Here is an 18,233-nt window from a genome sequence, read left to right as displayed (position 1 = left end):
CCCCCACTCCCCTTCACCCACCCACCCACCGTCACACTTTAACAAAACAAAATGGCGCCCATCAGTCAAAAACAACAGTTTAGTCCCCTCTTAAGCGGTCCCCCCGAACCACCCACCGAACGTGCACTGTGCACGAAGCTTTTCTTTAATTCATTTTTTAATGGCACAACAATTTGGGAAATTTCTTATTTACTTTCGAGTGGTATTTTCTTTTTTTTTCCAACTTTTTGTGCTCTGCCAAATTGCTGTCACCCCCCCCCCCACACACACACACACCCCCACCGAGCCCCTAGGAAGCTCCAAGCCACCCCAATCCCTGCTGCAGCTCCTGCCACTCCACCTGCCATGTTGACTGTCGAATTATTTTGATGTCAGACCGGCGAAAAAATAAATAAACTATTAATTTGCCTTAATCGACATGAAGAGTCGGCAAATAAACACATTTTGGCTACCCACTCCCCCACAAACCCCCCCCTTCTTGGCATGTGGCACGTTGCACACAGAACACACACTCTACAACCGGGGGAATACAATGGCAGTGGCGGATCCAATGGCAGCAGGGTATGAAGTACCGCTTACTATTTATATACAAATTCTAGATAAATAATTTATGGAAAAATTCCAAACATCGATTGTTGTTGTCGGCTTACGTGGGTGGGGGTGGGTGGTGACTGGAGGGGTGGGGGGCAGCAAGCGGGATATTGCTCCTATTATTCGCCCCATTCATTCATTTATTTTTGCCAATTATTTCACTCTTCAATTGCATAAAGCGAACTCCCTTCATTAAATGCTTGTTGAATAGGTTTACATTGGATAATAGATGGGCAGAAACATTGTATTCGTATAATGGAAAGAAGGAAAAAACAAATAGCTGAAAACCTATGCAAAATATACACAAAATAAATGCCCCAAATATAAGTCGGAATTATGAATGCAAGCGATCGAACTATTATTTATGGCTACTTGCTACAGCCCTTACTCTAGTCAAGAATAAATGTCAGCATATGCTGTCAGAAAGTAGAATTATTAGACTCGGTTAGGCAGAATCTTTAAATTTTATTTCTAATTTCCCATTTCGAGTTCGTTCAAAATTTACAAGTTCCCAAATATATTATACACCGCGATATGTCTTCGTTTTGGCAATTAAACTACCAGCAATGCCAAACGCTGGATCTGTGGCTGCAGACCTACGGCGTGCTGCTGAACCATCGGACACGTCACGAGTTCAGTGACGTTCTGCCAGTGGCGAGACTCTTCAATAAGGTGCATCCCGGACGCGTGAACCTGAGCCGATATGTGTCCAGGAACAGCGTGGCGCTGAAGACAATCAACTGGCGTATTTTCAATGCCAGAGTACTGAGGAAAATGAACATGGGCCTGACGCAAGCCGATGAGGATAAGTTGGCCAGGGGCGTGGAGTGGATCCAGGATGCGCTCCTCTACCAGCTGATGATGACTGCTGTTGAGTGCGTGAAGGTCGGGCAAGAGGATGTCTTCCCCGGCAACACTGCGCCCAAAACCAAAAAGAATATTAAAAGTGAAACATAAATGGGCATGGCAATGGGCAATCTGCTGTGGGAAGTACACGATGCTAACAAGATTATGGTTAAGTGGATGATTTCGTCTTACTTGCTGTGGGTTGTTTGTGCTGCTGCCAGCAGAGCTGCTGAATTGCCCATTCCCGATGCGACACGGTTTAATCACAAAATATGTAAATTTGCTGGAACGGTGGCCAAGCAAAAAGGAAAGCCCTAAAAAATATTCACGACATTGCAATTGCCTGGCAAAGGTTCTTCTTTTCCCCCGACATCTGGCTGCTGGATGAAAGTTTTGAAGGCAAATTCAATAAAGGTTAAATGGCAGTGTGAAGGAAAATATATTTATTCCTGCCAAGAATTGCTCACATACCTTGGATACAGGTGAAATATTTCTTACTTTAGAATGAATATTGCGCTTATGCAAACATTTATTTTAATTACAGAATAAATCTTACAAGAGATGGCTGAACCAAAGGAAAATAAATATTCAGCAAATAAATTGTGCAGAAATATTAGTTAAAGAAATTAAATAATCAAACTAATTGTCTATGCAAAGTATTTGCTGTTTTTCAGTCGAGTTGGATGGTGCCAGATAAATATATACGAGTATTAATGGATGGATATGTTCAATCAGCGGTCGAGTCAAGTCAATTCCATCTGTGAATCTCTTGGTCCCCCAATTGCTTTGGCATTCAAAATTCCAAAATTCGAACAAATAAATACTGTACTGTAAATACTGTTCCCTCTCCACGTGAGAGTCGTAGCATATATATTTCTGCTGCTTAAATTAAATGCTTTTCATTGTTGAGGAGCTATTTGCCAACTTGCAGGACGCCAGGACGCGCCTCCCATCTGAATAGAATGCTCTGCTCGGCCCCTTTGGGGGCTGGCTGCTGTCTGCTGTCTGTTGTCTGTTGCTGGCCGTTGAATGGCTTTGTCAAACAACTAATTAAATGAAATTACACAGTGGTAATGCATTTTTCGTGTATTGACCAACAGCTGGACAAGCATACAGTGAAAACCACTCGCTGGGGAGGGACAGAGAGAGGTTCCAGTAGGGACAGCACAGCACAGCACAGGACATGCAGTGAGACAGACTGTCAGAACGCTGGTCTGGGTCTGGGTCTGGGCTTCATGCAAAAGAGCAGCAGCGCATACCTGCGGGTAAAGCTGGAAAATGCTGGATGCTGCTGCATGGGGGAAGGGGGTTGGTGCCAGGGGGTTGCTAGGGGGTTGGCTGGTGGGAGAGTCGAGTGCAAACTAAACCAAGTCTCCGAAGGCAGCAACTTAACGCTTCAATAAATTTTCGTAGCCATGTCGCTGCAGCCATCAATAAGGTCCTTGTGCACGCAGCTCCCCCACGTTCGGTTGTTGGGTGGTTGGAAGAGCGATGGGTGGCTGAATTGGTGGTGGGGGTGGGGGAGGGGTCCACCTACTTGGTCTCCTTTGGCACGGAAATGCGTTAAGTTTGCGCTGCAGCACGTGACGCTGCTAAGCCAAAGCTGCCACACAACGGCACGCAGGGAACCCTGAAAACGAAAGATTGCAGGCGGAATGAAGTGGGCAAAGCGGGGCATTGGGAATAGAGTGCTCCTCCCCAGACATCAGCCAACAGCCACGACCCCATCCGCACCACCCACCACCCACAAGCCACCAGCCACCACCCACCATCAACGACCGACCCACTGAGCCACCGAGAGCGATAAGAAGGACAAAAATTAATGGAATTTCTGCCTGTTTTTGCAGTACCCTAAAATCCACGCAGACCAATGGCTGGGTAGCCTCGAACAGCCGCAAACGTTGGCAGCGACACAAAACGAGCGACTTGAAATAAAAAAATAAAATAGTTTGGAATGCAAGATCTATGGCCTGCACATGAGACAAAAGCGAAGTGGATCAATTGCTCCATGGGTGCCCACGGCCAGCAGCACCAGATCCATATCGGATCTGTCCCCTGTTCAGTGCACTCACCACGGGAATTTTGGAATAGTTTTCAGCACGCTGCTGCTGGGCTTGTAAATGCTGGGATCCACCAGATGCTCGTATGTCTTGTCCACGAGTCTGGCCACGGGCAGTGCCACTTCTCTGGCCACTTGTCCAGCGTCTCGCGTTTCTCTGGGTACACAAAATGTTTGTTCATTGCTGGGCAGATTTTTACAAACAGTTTTTGGAATTTTAGCATGAAGCAAGGAACGCATCTGCCATAGGCATTCAATTTATTCGCTTTTCTTTGCGAGTTTTCTCGATTTACAAATGGTTTTCCATTGCATTATTTTTTTATACTTCCCTTGGCATTATTTTCGCTTTTGTTAGTTATATTTTTCAATAACCAAAAAGTTTTTTTATTCACTTATTTCATCCATTTGATTCAGGCCTAGTTCCTTGGCCGTTACTCCCTCCGATCTTGCACGTTTCTGGCTCCATTCTTATTTATCCTTTGCTTTTAAATTGTTCTTCCCAGTTCCATTTCCTGCTCATATGATATCCGCTTTGATTATCTTCATTTTCATGCTTTCCTTGCAATTTTCTTCATTTCCATTATGCCTTGAGAATTCTCTTTGTTTATATAGTTCCATTACGCTGTTAGTTCTTCCATTTGCATCATTTCTTCCCACTGCTTTTGCTCTTTTCTAGGGCATACAGCGAGTCTCCATTGCTGCCACTTGATTTGCTCGTTTCCTTGGCCTTTTGCTTGAGCTCCTTGGGCCTGCTACCCCCTACCGCCCTCCCCCAGCCATCTATATGGTGCACCTCTGCCCCAATCCATTTTCCCCTGAGATGTGTCGGGCTCCTCGCTGCTGCTGCTGCTGCAGCTGCAGCTGCTTTTGGGGCTCTTTTCGGTTGCTGCTTCCTTGGGCTGCTTTTCAGTTCAGTTTGTTTTTACGACGAGGTTGGCGCAAAAAACAACACACACACACACACACACACACATACACAGGCGAAAAAGGAAAGGCTGAAAAGGAAGTAAAAACTCAGTGCTGTGGAGTAGGAGGAGGAGGTGGCGGTGGCGGTTTTGTCCCTGGGTTTTTGGGGGTGGAGTGGCAAACATCGTTTTTGGCTCCTGACTCCATCAGCGTCAGCGTCTCCGACGCGTCGTTGTACGTGTCCTGGCAGCTGCTGGCTGCAGTTTTCCTTCGCGACCATCTACTCCTACTTCTCCCTCTCCCTCTCCCTCTGCTCCCTCTCGACCACCCTTCGTTTTACTTGCCTCAGTCTTTGCCTGCCATTTTCCGTGCCTGCCCCCTGCCCCCTGCGCCTCTGCGCCTCTCTTCTACTCTTTTTCTCCTATATAAAATGTTTTTTTGTTCTCGTTTTTTTTGGCCATCGTTTACGTCGGCAATTTTGCAGTTGATTGCAATTTTTCGGGGGCTGCGCCATTTTTTTTAGAGTCACCCCACCGCTCACCCGCCTACCGCCTACCGCCCACCCCACAAAACCCACTCAACCTTCCAGCCCGCCCTGAGCCACTTTCGACTCTGCAGCAGCCTCCTCATCCAGCAACCAACTACTGTGCCCTGTGCCCTGTCTGTGTCTCCGTTCCTTCTTTTTTCCGGGGGGTTGCACACCCTTCGGCTACGTGACATTGCGTATACGTCCAGTGCGCCTACAGTTTTTGGCTCCTTTGGCTGCTGGAAACTTTTTAGCCCCTTCCATTTTGGGAGCATGGACCAAACCTGGCCAACGGAGTGCCGGCAGGGGGGTGGCGGGTTTTGGCGGGGGGGCAGACTAACATTATTTTCAATTAGGGCGCCGCGGCAAACATAGTTTATCATCAAGTTGACGCGACGCTGTCAGTGCTTATAAATAATCGACTCGAGCGGCCATTTTGGCCAAGGCTCGTACTTCCTTCTCCACCCTGCTGCTGGCTGCTGCCTCCCCTGACTTTTCTCCGCCCGCGCACAGCATAAATTTTGGATGCAATCTCCAGCAAGAGAGAGCGAAAGACAAACTCAGACTAAGGCACATAAAAATAGCAGACAAAACAACAACAAAAAATATATATATATAAAATGGCCAAAAACTGAAGGGAAATATATAGAAAAAAAAGCAACAGCAACAACAAGAAAACAATGCAGCGTTGCACACAGGCACACACGACACGACACGACACACACATGTGGCACGCCTCCTGCCTCCCGCCTCCGCCCACTGCGTGTTGTGGGGAAAACTAAAAGTTTTTGCCATGTCACTTCATTCGTTGGGCTTGGCTTTGGCTTGGGCTTGGGCCGCCTCCTGCTTCAGGTCCTACAGCTCCTTTTTTTTCGGCACATTTACGCCCAAAACACACACACACTAGGAGTTCATAGAGAGAAAGAGATAGTGAGTGAGTGAGTGAGAGAAAGAGTGAGAGAAAGAGAGAGTCAGAGAGAAAGAGCTAGAGGAGGAGCAGTGCCAGTGGCAGGGTCCAGGTTCCAGGGTCCAGGCAAGAGACATTTGTCACGTGATGGATTGCAATGGGAGTGACATTTTTATTTCACTGATGGACGACAGCGCACGAAATGAAGCGCAGGATGAGCTCCGCACAGAAGGAGGAGAAGCCAAAGCCAAAGCAAAACCCAGGGGTCAGGGGAGTAGGAGTGGCCTGCCAAAGGACATGCTGGCACAGTAGAATGGACACAGGGAAGTCAAGCTTAAAACAAGACGCACCCAAACGGAAGCTGAAACAGCGACACACACACACACACACACACACAAAGAAGAAAGAAGATGTGGAAGGGGGGAAAAAAAGAGAGGGAATATATGTATATTCCCCCAGTTGCCAGGATTGCACCAGCGGCTAATCCTAGTTGCATCGAACAGGCTTTGACGTAACATACCAAAAAGTCTGTCAAATAAAATTCCCCTCCAAAAATTCCTGCTAGTAATTTTGCTTTAAATAAATTGTTATTGGGCATCAACAAAACCCTCAACGCCGGGCATTAACTCTGGCTGTACAATTGCTCCATGGGCGCCCACATGCAAATGTTCCAGTTTCAGATCCCTGCCGCATATCGCATAGCCCCATTAGCATTCCATACGTGAATTTTGGAATAGTTTTCAGCAGTTCAGCATCCACCAAATACTCGTATTACTTGTCCACGAGCAGTGCATCCCGCAGCTGCGCTAGTCCAGTTTGATGTGCCACTTCTGGAGTCAATTGTCCAGCGTCTCGCTTGCCTCTGCGTACAATAAATATTTGGACATTGCTCAGCAGACTCAAAATGCTTGCAAATATTTAAAAATAGTTTTAAATTTTATTAAATGAATAGCCGAGCAATTGTGTGATATTTTAGCAAGGGAATTTGTTGCTGTTGCCATTCGTTGCAAGTACTTTTAGCCGTTTAAAATGCAACACTTAATCAGTACCCTGTGCTGCAGTTTGCGTATTGCATTGAAGTATTGAGAGATAGGAGAAAGCTAAGACTTGCCGGAATCACTTTGGTAACGGCGAAACTTGAGGATATCTTGTGGCAGCAAAGACCGCAGACACTGGCAGCCCCAGCCCTCGGTGCAGGGGAATTGGAGAGCTTGCAGCCAAGTCAATTGCCACACACACAGTGCGCAGCTTGCAAATGATTTGCCAGCCTTAAATTTGGTTTGAATTTTGGTACGCGAACGAGTTCATTAGGAGATGCAGCCCACAAATGAGGCTGTCAACGGAGGCGCACATTGGTGGCATGGTGGCATGGTGGCATGGTGGCATGTTGTCTGTGGAGCTGTAGCAGTTGCACTGCAATTGTCTTGCTGTCGCATCCCATCCACAGCCCCAAATGATGACAGCAGTCATCACCAAAGGGGTGCAGTTTGCAGTGTGCCGTCTGCCAAAATGAGCAGCCTTCCTCCCCTCCCCACCCACACAACCGTCTACCGACTTGCAGTTTGGTTAGAAAATATTTAAATTGTTGTCTGAACGAAAGAAAAACCAAAAAAAGAGGAGGAAAAATAAGGAAGTAATCGGTCTGGCCCCGAGCAGCGTCCCTTTTGTTTTCTGGGGCTCAATTGGAGTCAGGCAGCAGGACAAGCGCTGGCCAAAAGTATGTAAGGGGGGGATATATATGCAGATATAAATGCCACTACTCCCCTGATGGACAGCAGCCAACTTTTGTGTTCGAATAACAAAGATTTTCGTGCATCGATTCTCATTTTGTCTGCGTCCTTGTGATTTTGCTAATCACTTGGAGCAGGGCTCTAATTTGTACTGTGGCTGAACAATGCTGGGCACCCAAAGAGCACAAATATGTTAAGGTTCAAGGCAAAAGAGCTGAAAGTATTTTAAAAATAATTTCCCAGCTAAAGCTAAAGCAAAAGCCAAAGGAAACCATACAAAATCGAATAAAGAGTGTATGGCTAAGGCAATACACAGACCAGTATGTGCATTTATAGCCATTATTAGAATAAGAAAACATTTACTGGGGAAAATATCTGCTAGCATACAAAATAGAATCCACAATGGAGAAACTGTGGCAATATTCCAGCGCAGTTGCAAGAGTAGCTGCAGCTGCAGCAGCAGCAGCTTCAAAAGAAAAGAAAAAATCCTCAAGCATCTGACAAATATTTTCCCAAGTTTAACCTCACAAAGATGCACAAAAAGATGTGATGCTACGGTGTAAGTCGATATCTAAATGCTTTTGACTATGCATAAGCCATGCTGGGCAGAATAAGTATATATATTTTTGTACAAAAATAAATGCTACAATGCTGATGGCCTTTTCAGGCAACAAGCAACCATTTAATTCAGGCAATGGCTGCAGAATTTATTCTGCACTTCATTTTATAGGTAAAGCAAATGCAGGTCAAATGGGGAATAGTTCTTTACTTTACTTTACTTCTAAATAAAAATAATACAAGCTACAAAAAGTGTTCTGCTTTCTGCTTTAAAACGGTTGCAGGACTTATTATTTTTGCAGATATTTGCAGACACTCAAGATAACCAATTAGCATAGCTTTGAGCTAAGAAAAGTATCGCTAATTCCAGTCAAATAAAATCATTGCCCACTCAAATATGTAACTTGGAAAATTATATAAATAAAAATATAAACATTTTATGAGAAAAATTGTGTACTATATTTTGTAGAGAATTAGAGAATTTAGTAGCTAAAAAATTAAAATAAAAGAGATAAAAAAACATACAATTAAGGTAAGGTAAAGTCCCACAGGTATGGAATTTCTTTGAATCAGAGGATACAAAGAAAACCAAATATGAATTTGTGGAAATAAAAATAATATTGAATGCTAAATAAAAGGAAATTATAATGGGAGATTTTTGCTGCTAAAAATATATTTTATGCCCAAATAAAAAACAGAAACAAAAGCCACAACTGGCATGCAACGTGGCTGAAGTAGAAGTGACTACTTTGGACTCCCAACTATTGCTGATCTAAAACGAGTCAATAGAAGTAACTTAAAGCAAGCGAAAACTTGGTAAATGTCCAATGGAAATCAGTCAGAAATCAGTCTGTTGCATAGATGTATCCACGGAACAATAATCTACATTCATGCGGCACATTAGCTGCTCGGAAAGTATCTCAATCTGTGCACTGTGCAGTAACTGCGGCTGCATTCTTTCGCAGCTCTTGGCTGAAAGCGAAAGCGAAAGTGTTCCAGTGGAGTGGTGGTGGTGGTGGTGGTGGTGGTGGTTGTGGTGGGGCAGCGAAACCGCAGACAAGTGGCATACATACATATATATATATATATATTTTATTATTCCTTCACACACACACACACACAGATACACATGTACACATGTCTGTATGTAGAGGGTGTCGCCGAGGAGCGAGCTTAAGCTGCATCCCATCCGCTTGCAGCAGCTACCTACATTTTATTTGATTTCATTATGTTAAAAAGTTGTTCAAGAGTGAATCATGCTTCAGAAGAAGGGGGGTGGGGTAGGGGTAGGGGTGGGGGTAGGGTATGGCATGGCAAGGTTGCAGGCAAAGTCGTTGTTCTTCTTTCAGTTGTTGTTGCAGCAGCAGCAGACAGCGAGCAGACAGAACCCAAGGACGTCAGACGGGAGCAAAAAGGGGTGAGCGGTGGGGGTATAGGTACCTAAGTCTGGGTTCTGAGCGAACAAATGAGACACACACACACAGAGAGAGAGAAAGCATCCCAGGATGCTACGAGCGAGAGAGAGAAAGAGAGGGAGGATGGGATGGGATGGGGGGGTACAACTGCAGTCGACAGCATTTTATTATCCTTATTTAAGTTTGAAACTTATTGCAAAGTGGGAAACTGGAAAACTCTAAATGTCTGTCTCTTTCTCTCACTGAACCCAGCCACCCATACCCCACCGCCCATCCACCCACCCACTCGCTCATCCTCCTTCCCGCTGGCACTAAAAATATGGAAAACTTTGCAGACAACGCCAGACAACCAACGCCACCAACAAAAGCAACAACAACTGCAGCAGCAGCATCGCCAGCACCAGCAGCACCAGCAGCAGGAGGTCTTTGCTGATGGAAAGGGGTACAGGGATGGGCTGGCAGGGGGTCAGGGATGCGGGCGGGAATGTAGGTTGAGCTGCTGCTGGAGAAAGGCTTAAGTGCGAGCAGGAGAATGGCCAAGGACGTTGCTCAAGTTGCTCGCGAAAACAGCTGCGACGTCGTTGCTGGCACAGTGGTGCCAAGTCCATTGAGCAGCAATGCAGAACAAATTTAATTTTTATATTTTACGAATTTCTTGATTAATTGGGGAATTTCAATTGACATTTCTTTGAGTGCAACAAATATGCAGCGAATATTTTTATAGTTAATAAATTAATAAATAAATTAAATTAAATAAATAAATAAATTAAATTAAATAAATTAATTCTAAACTCAAAGAGAATATTTGATTTTCAAGCAAATTATTTAGTAGAATTTATAAGCCATCGAAATGGCCACCGAAAAGGTTTAAATTTGAATACTGTTAGAAAAGTAAAACCACAAATGGAATATAATTTATTTAAAGACTGTTAGGGGTATTAAATATGTGCCTGTGTTTAAGCTTTTACTTACGCACATTTGTAGCAAGGTTCCCAGACCCTGGCCACTGTCATCAGTTTGCTCAGAGCGGAGATCTTTAGCCAGCTCTTCAACAGATCGCAGCCACCTCTTGCGGCAGTGCACTTATATGTATGTTTTATATTCAATATTTATGCTAAACATTTTCATTTGCCTTACAATGTGCTGCCGCAGCACTGTGCAATGTCTGGCAATGCGCTGGCATTCAAATAAAAAAGAGTTATATACACACTCAGACTGGTAGACTGGAGACGCGCACTCACAAGAGCATGCTTTACGGGTGTATATATGTATCATATGCCACTATATATATACATATATATATATATATATAATATCTAGATACACATACTCGTGCAGAGAGGGAGAGAGAGAGAGATGTGTGTGTGTGTGTGTTGTGTGCTGTGTGCAAAGAGCAGCTTGGAATGCATTGTGGCCACCGCATTTGGGGCAAATAGTTTTTGCTCCAGTTTGAACTTTAAGACAAAGTTTTCCCCCACACACACACACACATACACACACAGAAAGAGCAAAAGTGAGATGGAATGAGAGAGTGAGCTGGTTGGTAGAAAGGTTTTTCGACAACTTTAACCGAAGGTCGTTGTGCTAGTAAAAGTTTTTCGGGACAAGTTCAATTATTATGCCAGAGACTTTTGAGCGGGGCTGCCACTGCCTCACATCTCTCACACCCTCTCATGCTTAACAAAAGAATATTTGCAACATTTTCAAGGTTATGCAACGGTTAAAGTCAACTTAAAGTGCGCTTCTAGCTGGCCAACACATGCATACATATTTAACCAGGCACTCGCAGGCACTTGTCAATCCGATTCGTCCCCCAGAGAGCGGCAACGAGGAGGGGGGCACCATCGATTGGAATTGACCACAAAAGTCGTTTCCTCTTCGAGTCATAACTTTGCGACAATTTAACAAGCCCCCAAAAGCCGCAAAGGCCAAAGCCAAAGCTAGAGCCAGAGCCAGAGCCAGAGCCAAACGAAGAAGAAGACACTGCCAATCGGCTTCAAATGGTAAACGGCTTAAGCCACGTTTACACTGTACCACAAGAGGAGTTGTCCTGAGGCGAGACCGCCAGTTGGTTCCTTTGCCCTCTGAAAAGTACTTTCTATAATTTTAAAATCTCTCCAAATTTAAGCAGGTGAATTGCAACACTGCTGCGCTGGAGTTCAGGGCATTAGCCAACACTAGCACGGATGCTCTTCGATGTGGCTCATTCCCGCAGATGCTGCCTGCGTTTGTCGCTGCTTCTGACAGTGTAAACGTCGCTTGGAACTGTGTCTGAGCGCAGATATTGCGGCAAGTTAGCAATTCTCCAGTCTGAACGCCACCGCCACCATTGGATTCTCCATCTCCATCTTCGGGGCAATACAAACCGATGTGATGTCCATGTACAAACCGCACAGCAATTGCCGCAGCGGCAGCAGCAGATGCAGCAAATAACAGCAGCAGCAGCAATAAAAAGTACAAGCAAACTGTTCGATATACGAAGTAGAGGATACCCCCAGCCGCCTTCCGATTTGATGGCTGCAAATTGTGTGCCTGACCTCTATTAATTCTAAATTTAATCATATGAAACGTACAGAGGCCAGCCATGAAGTTAGTCAACGGAACGCTGCTTAAATAAATGTTTTTTTCCTTATTTATACGAGAATTAAATGCGAGCATTTAAGGCTCTTCTATGAGAAACAAATGTTAAAAAAATCAGGAATTATTGTGTCATATATTCTTGTTCTCGCCACGATTACAGGGTACGTGAAACAGCAACAACAGTTGAGTGAAATGCCTTGACATTGCGTGTGTGGATCTTGCCTCTGCTGCTGCTGCTGTTGCTGCTGTTGCTGCTGAGGGTAATTGGCGTGCGGTGGCCACAGGAGAAGCAGAGGAAGAAGATGATGTCTGACAAGCAGAGAGATGCAAAGAGAGCGCTGAGCGGTGAGCGGTGAGCGCTGAGGCACGGTGAGGTGAGTCTCAGGGAGACGCAACAAACGCGTTAGCAATGCAATTTATGTGCGTTTAGACGCATATTTTGCCAATTAAATATTGCGATAAAGCATGCAGCCTATATACAGCCTCTCCACAGTGCAGCAGCACACGCATGCACAGGTGAGGCACACAGAATGGGGCACACAGAGTGGGGGCAGGCAGCAGACCCACTGATAAATGCCGCTGATAGCGTTGCTGACGTTCGCAATTTGGTTGAAATTTATTTGGAGACCGCCGAACGTTTCGTCGCCTCGTTTGTTGTTGCTGTTCTGTTGTTGTTGTAGTTGTTGTTGAAGTTGTGTTGTTGAACATTTTATAGTTATTGTTGGTGTTGGCGTTACTTGTCGTAAATAAATAAATTAATTAAATATACATACAAAATAAATACATAATTCTTGTGTACATAAAATGAATACATTATTATTTTATTTATGTTTTGTGCATCTGCAGTTGATTTTTTAGAAATTTGTCAAAATATTATTGTAGTAGTTTTTGTCGTTGTAATTTGCTTTTTTCAGGCAGTTGTTGGTTTTGTATTTTTATTTTTGTAGTAAATATTTAAAGAAGTCGCTGCATAACTTTTTTGTTGTGTTGTAGAATGTTTTTTTGTTGCTCAAGATTTTTGTTGAAATTTCATTGCAATTATGGCGATGTTGTGGATAAAAGTGTAACCAATATTTTTAATATTAAATGTAATTTAATGTTTTAATTTTCATTCAATTTATTTATTTATTTTCAATATTTTATTTTTATATTAATTTTTATATATGTACATATATATTATTTTTATATATTATATATTTCCAGTTCTTCAGCTCTTCAGTATTTTTATTTGTTATAAATTTAATATATTTTATTGTTATTTTCTAGCTATTCCCTCTGCAGTTTATCATAATTGTTACTGCAGTATTTGTTTGCTTCCTTTTTTCTGTTGCTGCTGTTGTTGCGATTGTTGCGATTGTGCAACGCACTTTGTGCGTTTTCAAATTGACATTCATTCAATTAAGTCCCAGCACAGCACAGCATACGTATTCGTTGAGCGAGCAGTTTGTTTTCGTGGAGTCTTTGCTGGCCAGGAGGAGGTTGCACGCACAGCGTTGTCCACTGCTGCCAATGTCTGCCGCTGCCGTCTCCCCATTGTCCAAATTCTCCAGTTTTTTGTCTGCCTGTCAAATGGTGCAATTGGCCAATAGTCGTGCATACCCTATGCTCGAGGGAAAGCGCGTGGGTATGCGTGTTCCGGCACCGCAAATGCTCCCAAAAGCAGCTCCAAAAATATGTGATAAATCTAGAAGAACTATTTTTGGTGGTTTATGCACAAAAAATGCTGCATTAATGTTACCCACTTGGCACTCTGCACTTCACGCTAGAGTATTCAGATTTCAGCGTTTGGAGTGAAACTAAAATGTTGCCTTGTGGCCTGAGCCAGGCCGAGCGGCTGACAAAACATTTGACAAGCGATCGCCGTTCGGCAACATGTTGCCGCAACATTCAGTTGCACCATTCGCAGGGGCAGGCAGAAAGGAAAAAAAAAAAGCAGCAAAAAAAAAAAAAAAATCATTTCATTCTCTATGACACAAATGCAGCGGCGATATTCAAATCCTTGGCAGCCCCAAACTGACACACTGCCCCAAACGACAAGCACGAGGCAGGCTGCTGCATCTGCGGCTCTCAACTGGCTCTCAACTGTGGCTAAAACCCAAGTTGAAGACGTTGAAATGTTGCGCATTTTGATGGTTGATATGCGCATTTGGGCAACAACACGTCAACCTGACCAAAAAAAAAACAAACAAACAAAAAGTAAAGTATATATATAGAAATGTGGTTGAGTTCATAAATGGCCAAAACAATTTCTTGGCGTATGCAAACAAGCACAACGACTGACTGACTGACTGACTGACTGACTGGCTGACTGACTGACTGGACTACTCGTCGATTGTGGATGGTTTCTGCAGCAAAGCCAAAAAATGTGCACAACAAAAATTACACAATTAGCAGGAGATGTCAAACAATTGTTGGCATACATAAATATATGCATACATATTTAATAAATATATTTAATAAATATATGCATACATATTTAACATATTTAGCATGGGTCTCACGGACACTTAAATCAAAGTCAAACTGCAAGTTTTGTGCGTAGAAGAACTGCCAGGCGTTTCCTGCGTATTTATTGTGCCATAAATATATTTTAAATTAGCTTATTAACTCCAGCAGCAACCCGCAAATAATTGTTTATAGGATCTATGTCATGGCAGCCTGATACTTTTGCTGCTGCTGTGGCACACAAAAGAGTTAGCGCATCTTTTGCACATTTATTATGTGTTTACAAATGTAATTTTTAGTTTTTAAATCGAGCTAATTCACACATAAATATTAATGCTGTACGAAATCGACACTAATCGACACTGTGGGGCTGATTGAACTGCTTCTGCGCATCCCCACGCATCAGAAGGCTGTAGTCGGCGACCATTAGATCGTAGAGCAGCGACTCAACGGCACCCTCGGCGCCCGTTGCCAGCTGCTGCATATCCGTCTGTGTGATGTCCATATTGAGTTTGTTCAGCACACGTACATTGAATATCTTCCAGTTCTCGACCATTCGGGCCACGCTGCTGCGTGGCGTGTAGCTGTGCAGATCAACCACTTCGGGATGGATCTTCTCAAAGACCCGGGCAATGGCCAGGGCATCGCGAAACTGATTTCGTGTGTGACGATCCAGCTTGATGTCGTGCGTCTCCAGCCAATGGTTCAGCATCACATGCTCCATATCGTTCAATTTTGAGAGGCGTGACAGGTTCGCTTCATCCATTTTGCTACCAAAAAATTATTTGAAATTATACACAAAATTTCTACAAGCTACAAAGGCAAATGAGTTTCGGTTTCAAATGTGTGTCGAGAAGTGTCAGACAGGGCAGACTTGTGACATTTGAGCAAACGAACACTTGAAATAATCTTTGATTTATTCTCGATGTTCATGCAATGATCCAGGAATTGTTGTTGTTGTTTTTCTTGTCCTGGGGAAAAAAAAGGTTTCCATTAGATTGAAAGATTTTTGAGCAGTTGATTTTTCTGGTTTTTCTGTTAGTTGGCCCACGACCAAGAACCCTGCCACCATAATTTGCGGCTCATCAGAGAAAGAATTTACCAGCCATGCCTGGCCCTGTCCCTGGCCCTAGCCCTGTCCCTGTCTCCAGCCCTGTCCCTGTCCCTAGCCCCGGCCCTGTCCCTAGACCTGGCCCTGTCCCTGTCCCTGGCCCTGTCCCTGTCCCTATCTCCTATCCCTAGCCCTCTCCCTGTCCCAAGCCCTATCCCTGGCCATTTCCCTCTTGCATTCTTCTTGTTCATTCCGCCTTGTATCATTTGGCTATTAAGAATTTTTCATAATTAGAATGTAATCGCAGTCGGTTAAAAGACTCCAACTCCGTGCAGACTCCAATTAAATGCATGAAAACGAGAAGCGAACGAAAAAATACAAAACACCCGATGGTAAAGGGTGGGGGGGGAGGAAACAAAACAAAAAAAATATGAAAATTAGCTGTGGCCCCCAACAATGACGATTTGCGTAGAATAATCCGCGCTGGCAAATTATGCAAAAAGTGTGAGAGAGAGGGGGGAGAGATGGAGTCTAGTCTTTCCCCCAGAAGAACCAACTTTTATTTATCATAATTGAGGTGGCAATTAAAATGGAGTGTAGGGGATGTGCCAGGTAGTAGTGGCTGGATCTGTGGAGCGGCAGAGCGGGAACTGATACACCGATCCCCGAACCCCGTCCCACACTTAATCCAAATCGAAAGCCTCCATCCATCCATCCATCCATCCATCCATCCATCCATCCATCCAGCCATATTGAAAGTAATTTTAATGGTTTCGTTGTCGAGGCCCTGAACATCGTTTTAATGCTCACCTCCCCTCGCAGAGTAAATAATTCAATTTATTTTACTTCTGCGGAGTTTGGTTCTCTGTGTTCGAAAATGAAATTAAATTAAAAATGCATTTTGGGCGAGCAAATGAATTAAGCCATCATTCGTCCCAGTCGCAGTCGCAGTCGTCACGCAGCAAACTGCAGCTAAAGGCTGCAAGAAATGGCCAAAAACGTGTTGAAAGCCATGTGTGGCATGATGGCCTGGACCCTCCAAAGGGGGGGGTACCACAGTTCGCTGTCTCTCCCAGTCTCTCGCAGTCGCAGTTCCCCAGTGCCGCTTTGCCGAACCCCATCCCCACTGCCATCCCCGCCCACCACCCCTTGGCGGTGTTCAGTTTCCGAGCGAGCGAGCGAGCCGGTGGCCTGCGGCTAATTAAATGGCCAGCGCTGAGGCATTTTAATGCTTTTGATATTTTCATATAAATATTTCAAGCAAAAAGAGGAGCAGACAACGCAGTCGGTAGGATTCGAACCTACGCTCCCAGAGGGAATCTGATTTCTAGTCAGACGCCTTAACCGCTCGGCCACGACTGCTGCGCTGACACTCCACTCCCCCAACCCATCGATGGGCAAATGCCTGCCTCTAGTTACACGATCCGTCTATAAATAGATCATTAATAATTTAGGCAAATGTTCTCAATAGTCATGGCAGACTGCATAGACGATTGTCTCTGAGCAATCTTCCACTTAAAGATAAGTTCGAGTGCAGGAATTTTGGTTTCGGTTTCAGTTAAAGTATTATTGATAAGCGAAAGAATTCTCCATAATCGCAGCTCACAGATATATCTGTTCTCCGGCCTGTGCCAAGCACCATAATTCCCCCAGCGACTAGCATTTGCAGTTCCAGAACTTCTTTGCTTTTATTGACAGTAATTTTTCTCATAGAAAACTTCTGTACATATCAAATTGTGTAAACAAATAAAGCCTGCTTTTATTGGTATATATCTCGTACCTGTTTAGATAATATTCGCTCCTAGCTACTGAGAATTGCCGCCTCAACAACGCACTCTGTGCGCCACATTGTTGTGTACCAAGCAGTATCAAGCTGTGCCAAACTGTGCCAAACTGTGCCAAGCTGTACCAAGCTGTACCAAACTGTGCCAAGCTGTACCAAGCTGTACCAAGCTGTTGCGTTGACTGAAAATCCCCAAATAAAATTGCAATTCGGAATACTTCTATGTGAAAGCTGAGATCCCAGCAGTTCTTCCTTAAAGGATCGCCTAAGGCAGGGCATACAAAAGTAAAAAAAAAAGAGCAGCTGGCTAAGCAAACTATCAAAAAAAATAAAACGAAAATTGGATGCATCCAATAGACTCCGACAAATGCAATGCTCCAAGGAATATTCACAGGGCTAATTAACTATAATCGAACATTTCGAACTAAGGCAAATCCCTCCCATACCTACACATATTAGTTAATGCATATATAAATCGATTTATGTACTCACAAGTCGTGGCCAAAATTATCCTTTATTCCATGGATGCAACACACACATAATTACAGCGTACATATGTGTGTACATATGTTTAAATTATGGCTGGGTTTTTGGTTGATATTTAATTGGTTTATTCAAGGCTTTGGGAGGATGCAAGAGGTCCAGCGAATCCAGCGTGTGGCATGTCCAATTATGTCAGCAGCACTGAACAATTCGCTCTAATGGCTGCAAAATACTTATTATAAAAGCTCAAATGCATATATACAAACACACAGCACATGCATACATGCATACATACATACATATATACCTTACATACATGTTGTGCGTTTTTTAATTGAAGTAAAGCCAATCAA

General features: G+C 44.0%; 2 protein-coding genes and 1 non-coding gene across 3 annotated transcripts; 1 reads left to right on the top strand and 2 right to left on the bottom strand.

Moving 5' to 3' along the window:
• Positions 1-1,125: 1,125 nt before the first annotated feature.
• On the top strand, positions 1,126-1,548 carry LOC111065395. Its single transcript, XM_022353540.2, has one exon. The coding sequence runs from the start codon at positions 1,126-1,128 to the stop codon at positions 1,546-1,548; it is 423 nt and encodes a 140-aa protein (XP_022209232.2).
• A 13,367-nt stretch (positions 1,549-14,915) lies between these two features.
• On the bottom strand, positions 14,916-15,329 carry LOC111065397 (sperm flagellar protein 1-like). The gene has a single exon (XM_022353541.2). It carries the CDS (start codon positions 15,327-15,329, stop codon positions 14,916-14,918), a length of 414 nt encoding a protein of 137 aa, XP_022209233.1.
• A 1,565-nt stretch (positions 15,330-16,894) lies between these two features.
• On the bottom strand, positions 16,895-16,976 carry Trnas-aga. The gene has a single exon. It is a non-coding gene; the product is annotated as a tRNA-Ser (tRNA).
• Positions 16,977-18,233: the final 1,257 nt, after the last annotated feature.

The sequence above is a fragment of the Drosophila obscura genome, unplaced genomic scaffold (assembly GCF_018151105.1).
Source record: "Drosophila obscura isolate BZ-5 IFL unplaced genomic scaffold, ASM1815110v1 contig_73, whole genome shotgun sequence".
Classification (NCBI taxonomy): domain Eukaryota; kingdom Metazoa; phylum Arthropoda; class Insecta; order Diptera; family Drosophilidae; genus Drosophila; species Drosophila obscura.
Note: the sequence above shows the minus strand (reverse complement) of the source record. Positions and strands in the feature narration are given on the sequence as shown.

Coding starts and splice junctions, on each gene's coding strand:
- LOC111065397 (XM_022353541.2), bottom strand. CDS start 15,329: ATGGATGAAGCGAACCTGTCACGCCTCTCAAAATTGAACGATATGGAG.
- LOC111065395 (XM_022353540.2), top strand. CDS start 1,126: ATGTCTTCGTTTTGGCAATTAAACTACCAGCAATGCCAAACGCTGGAT.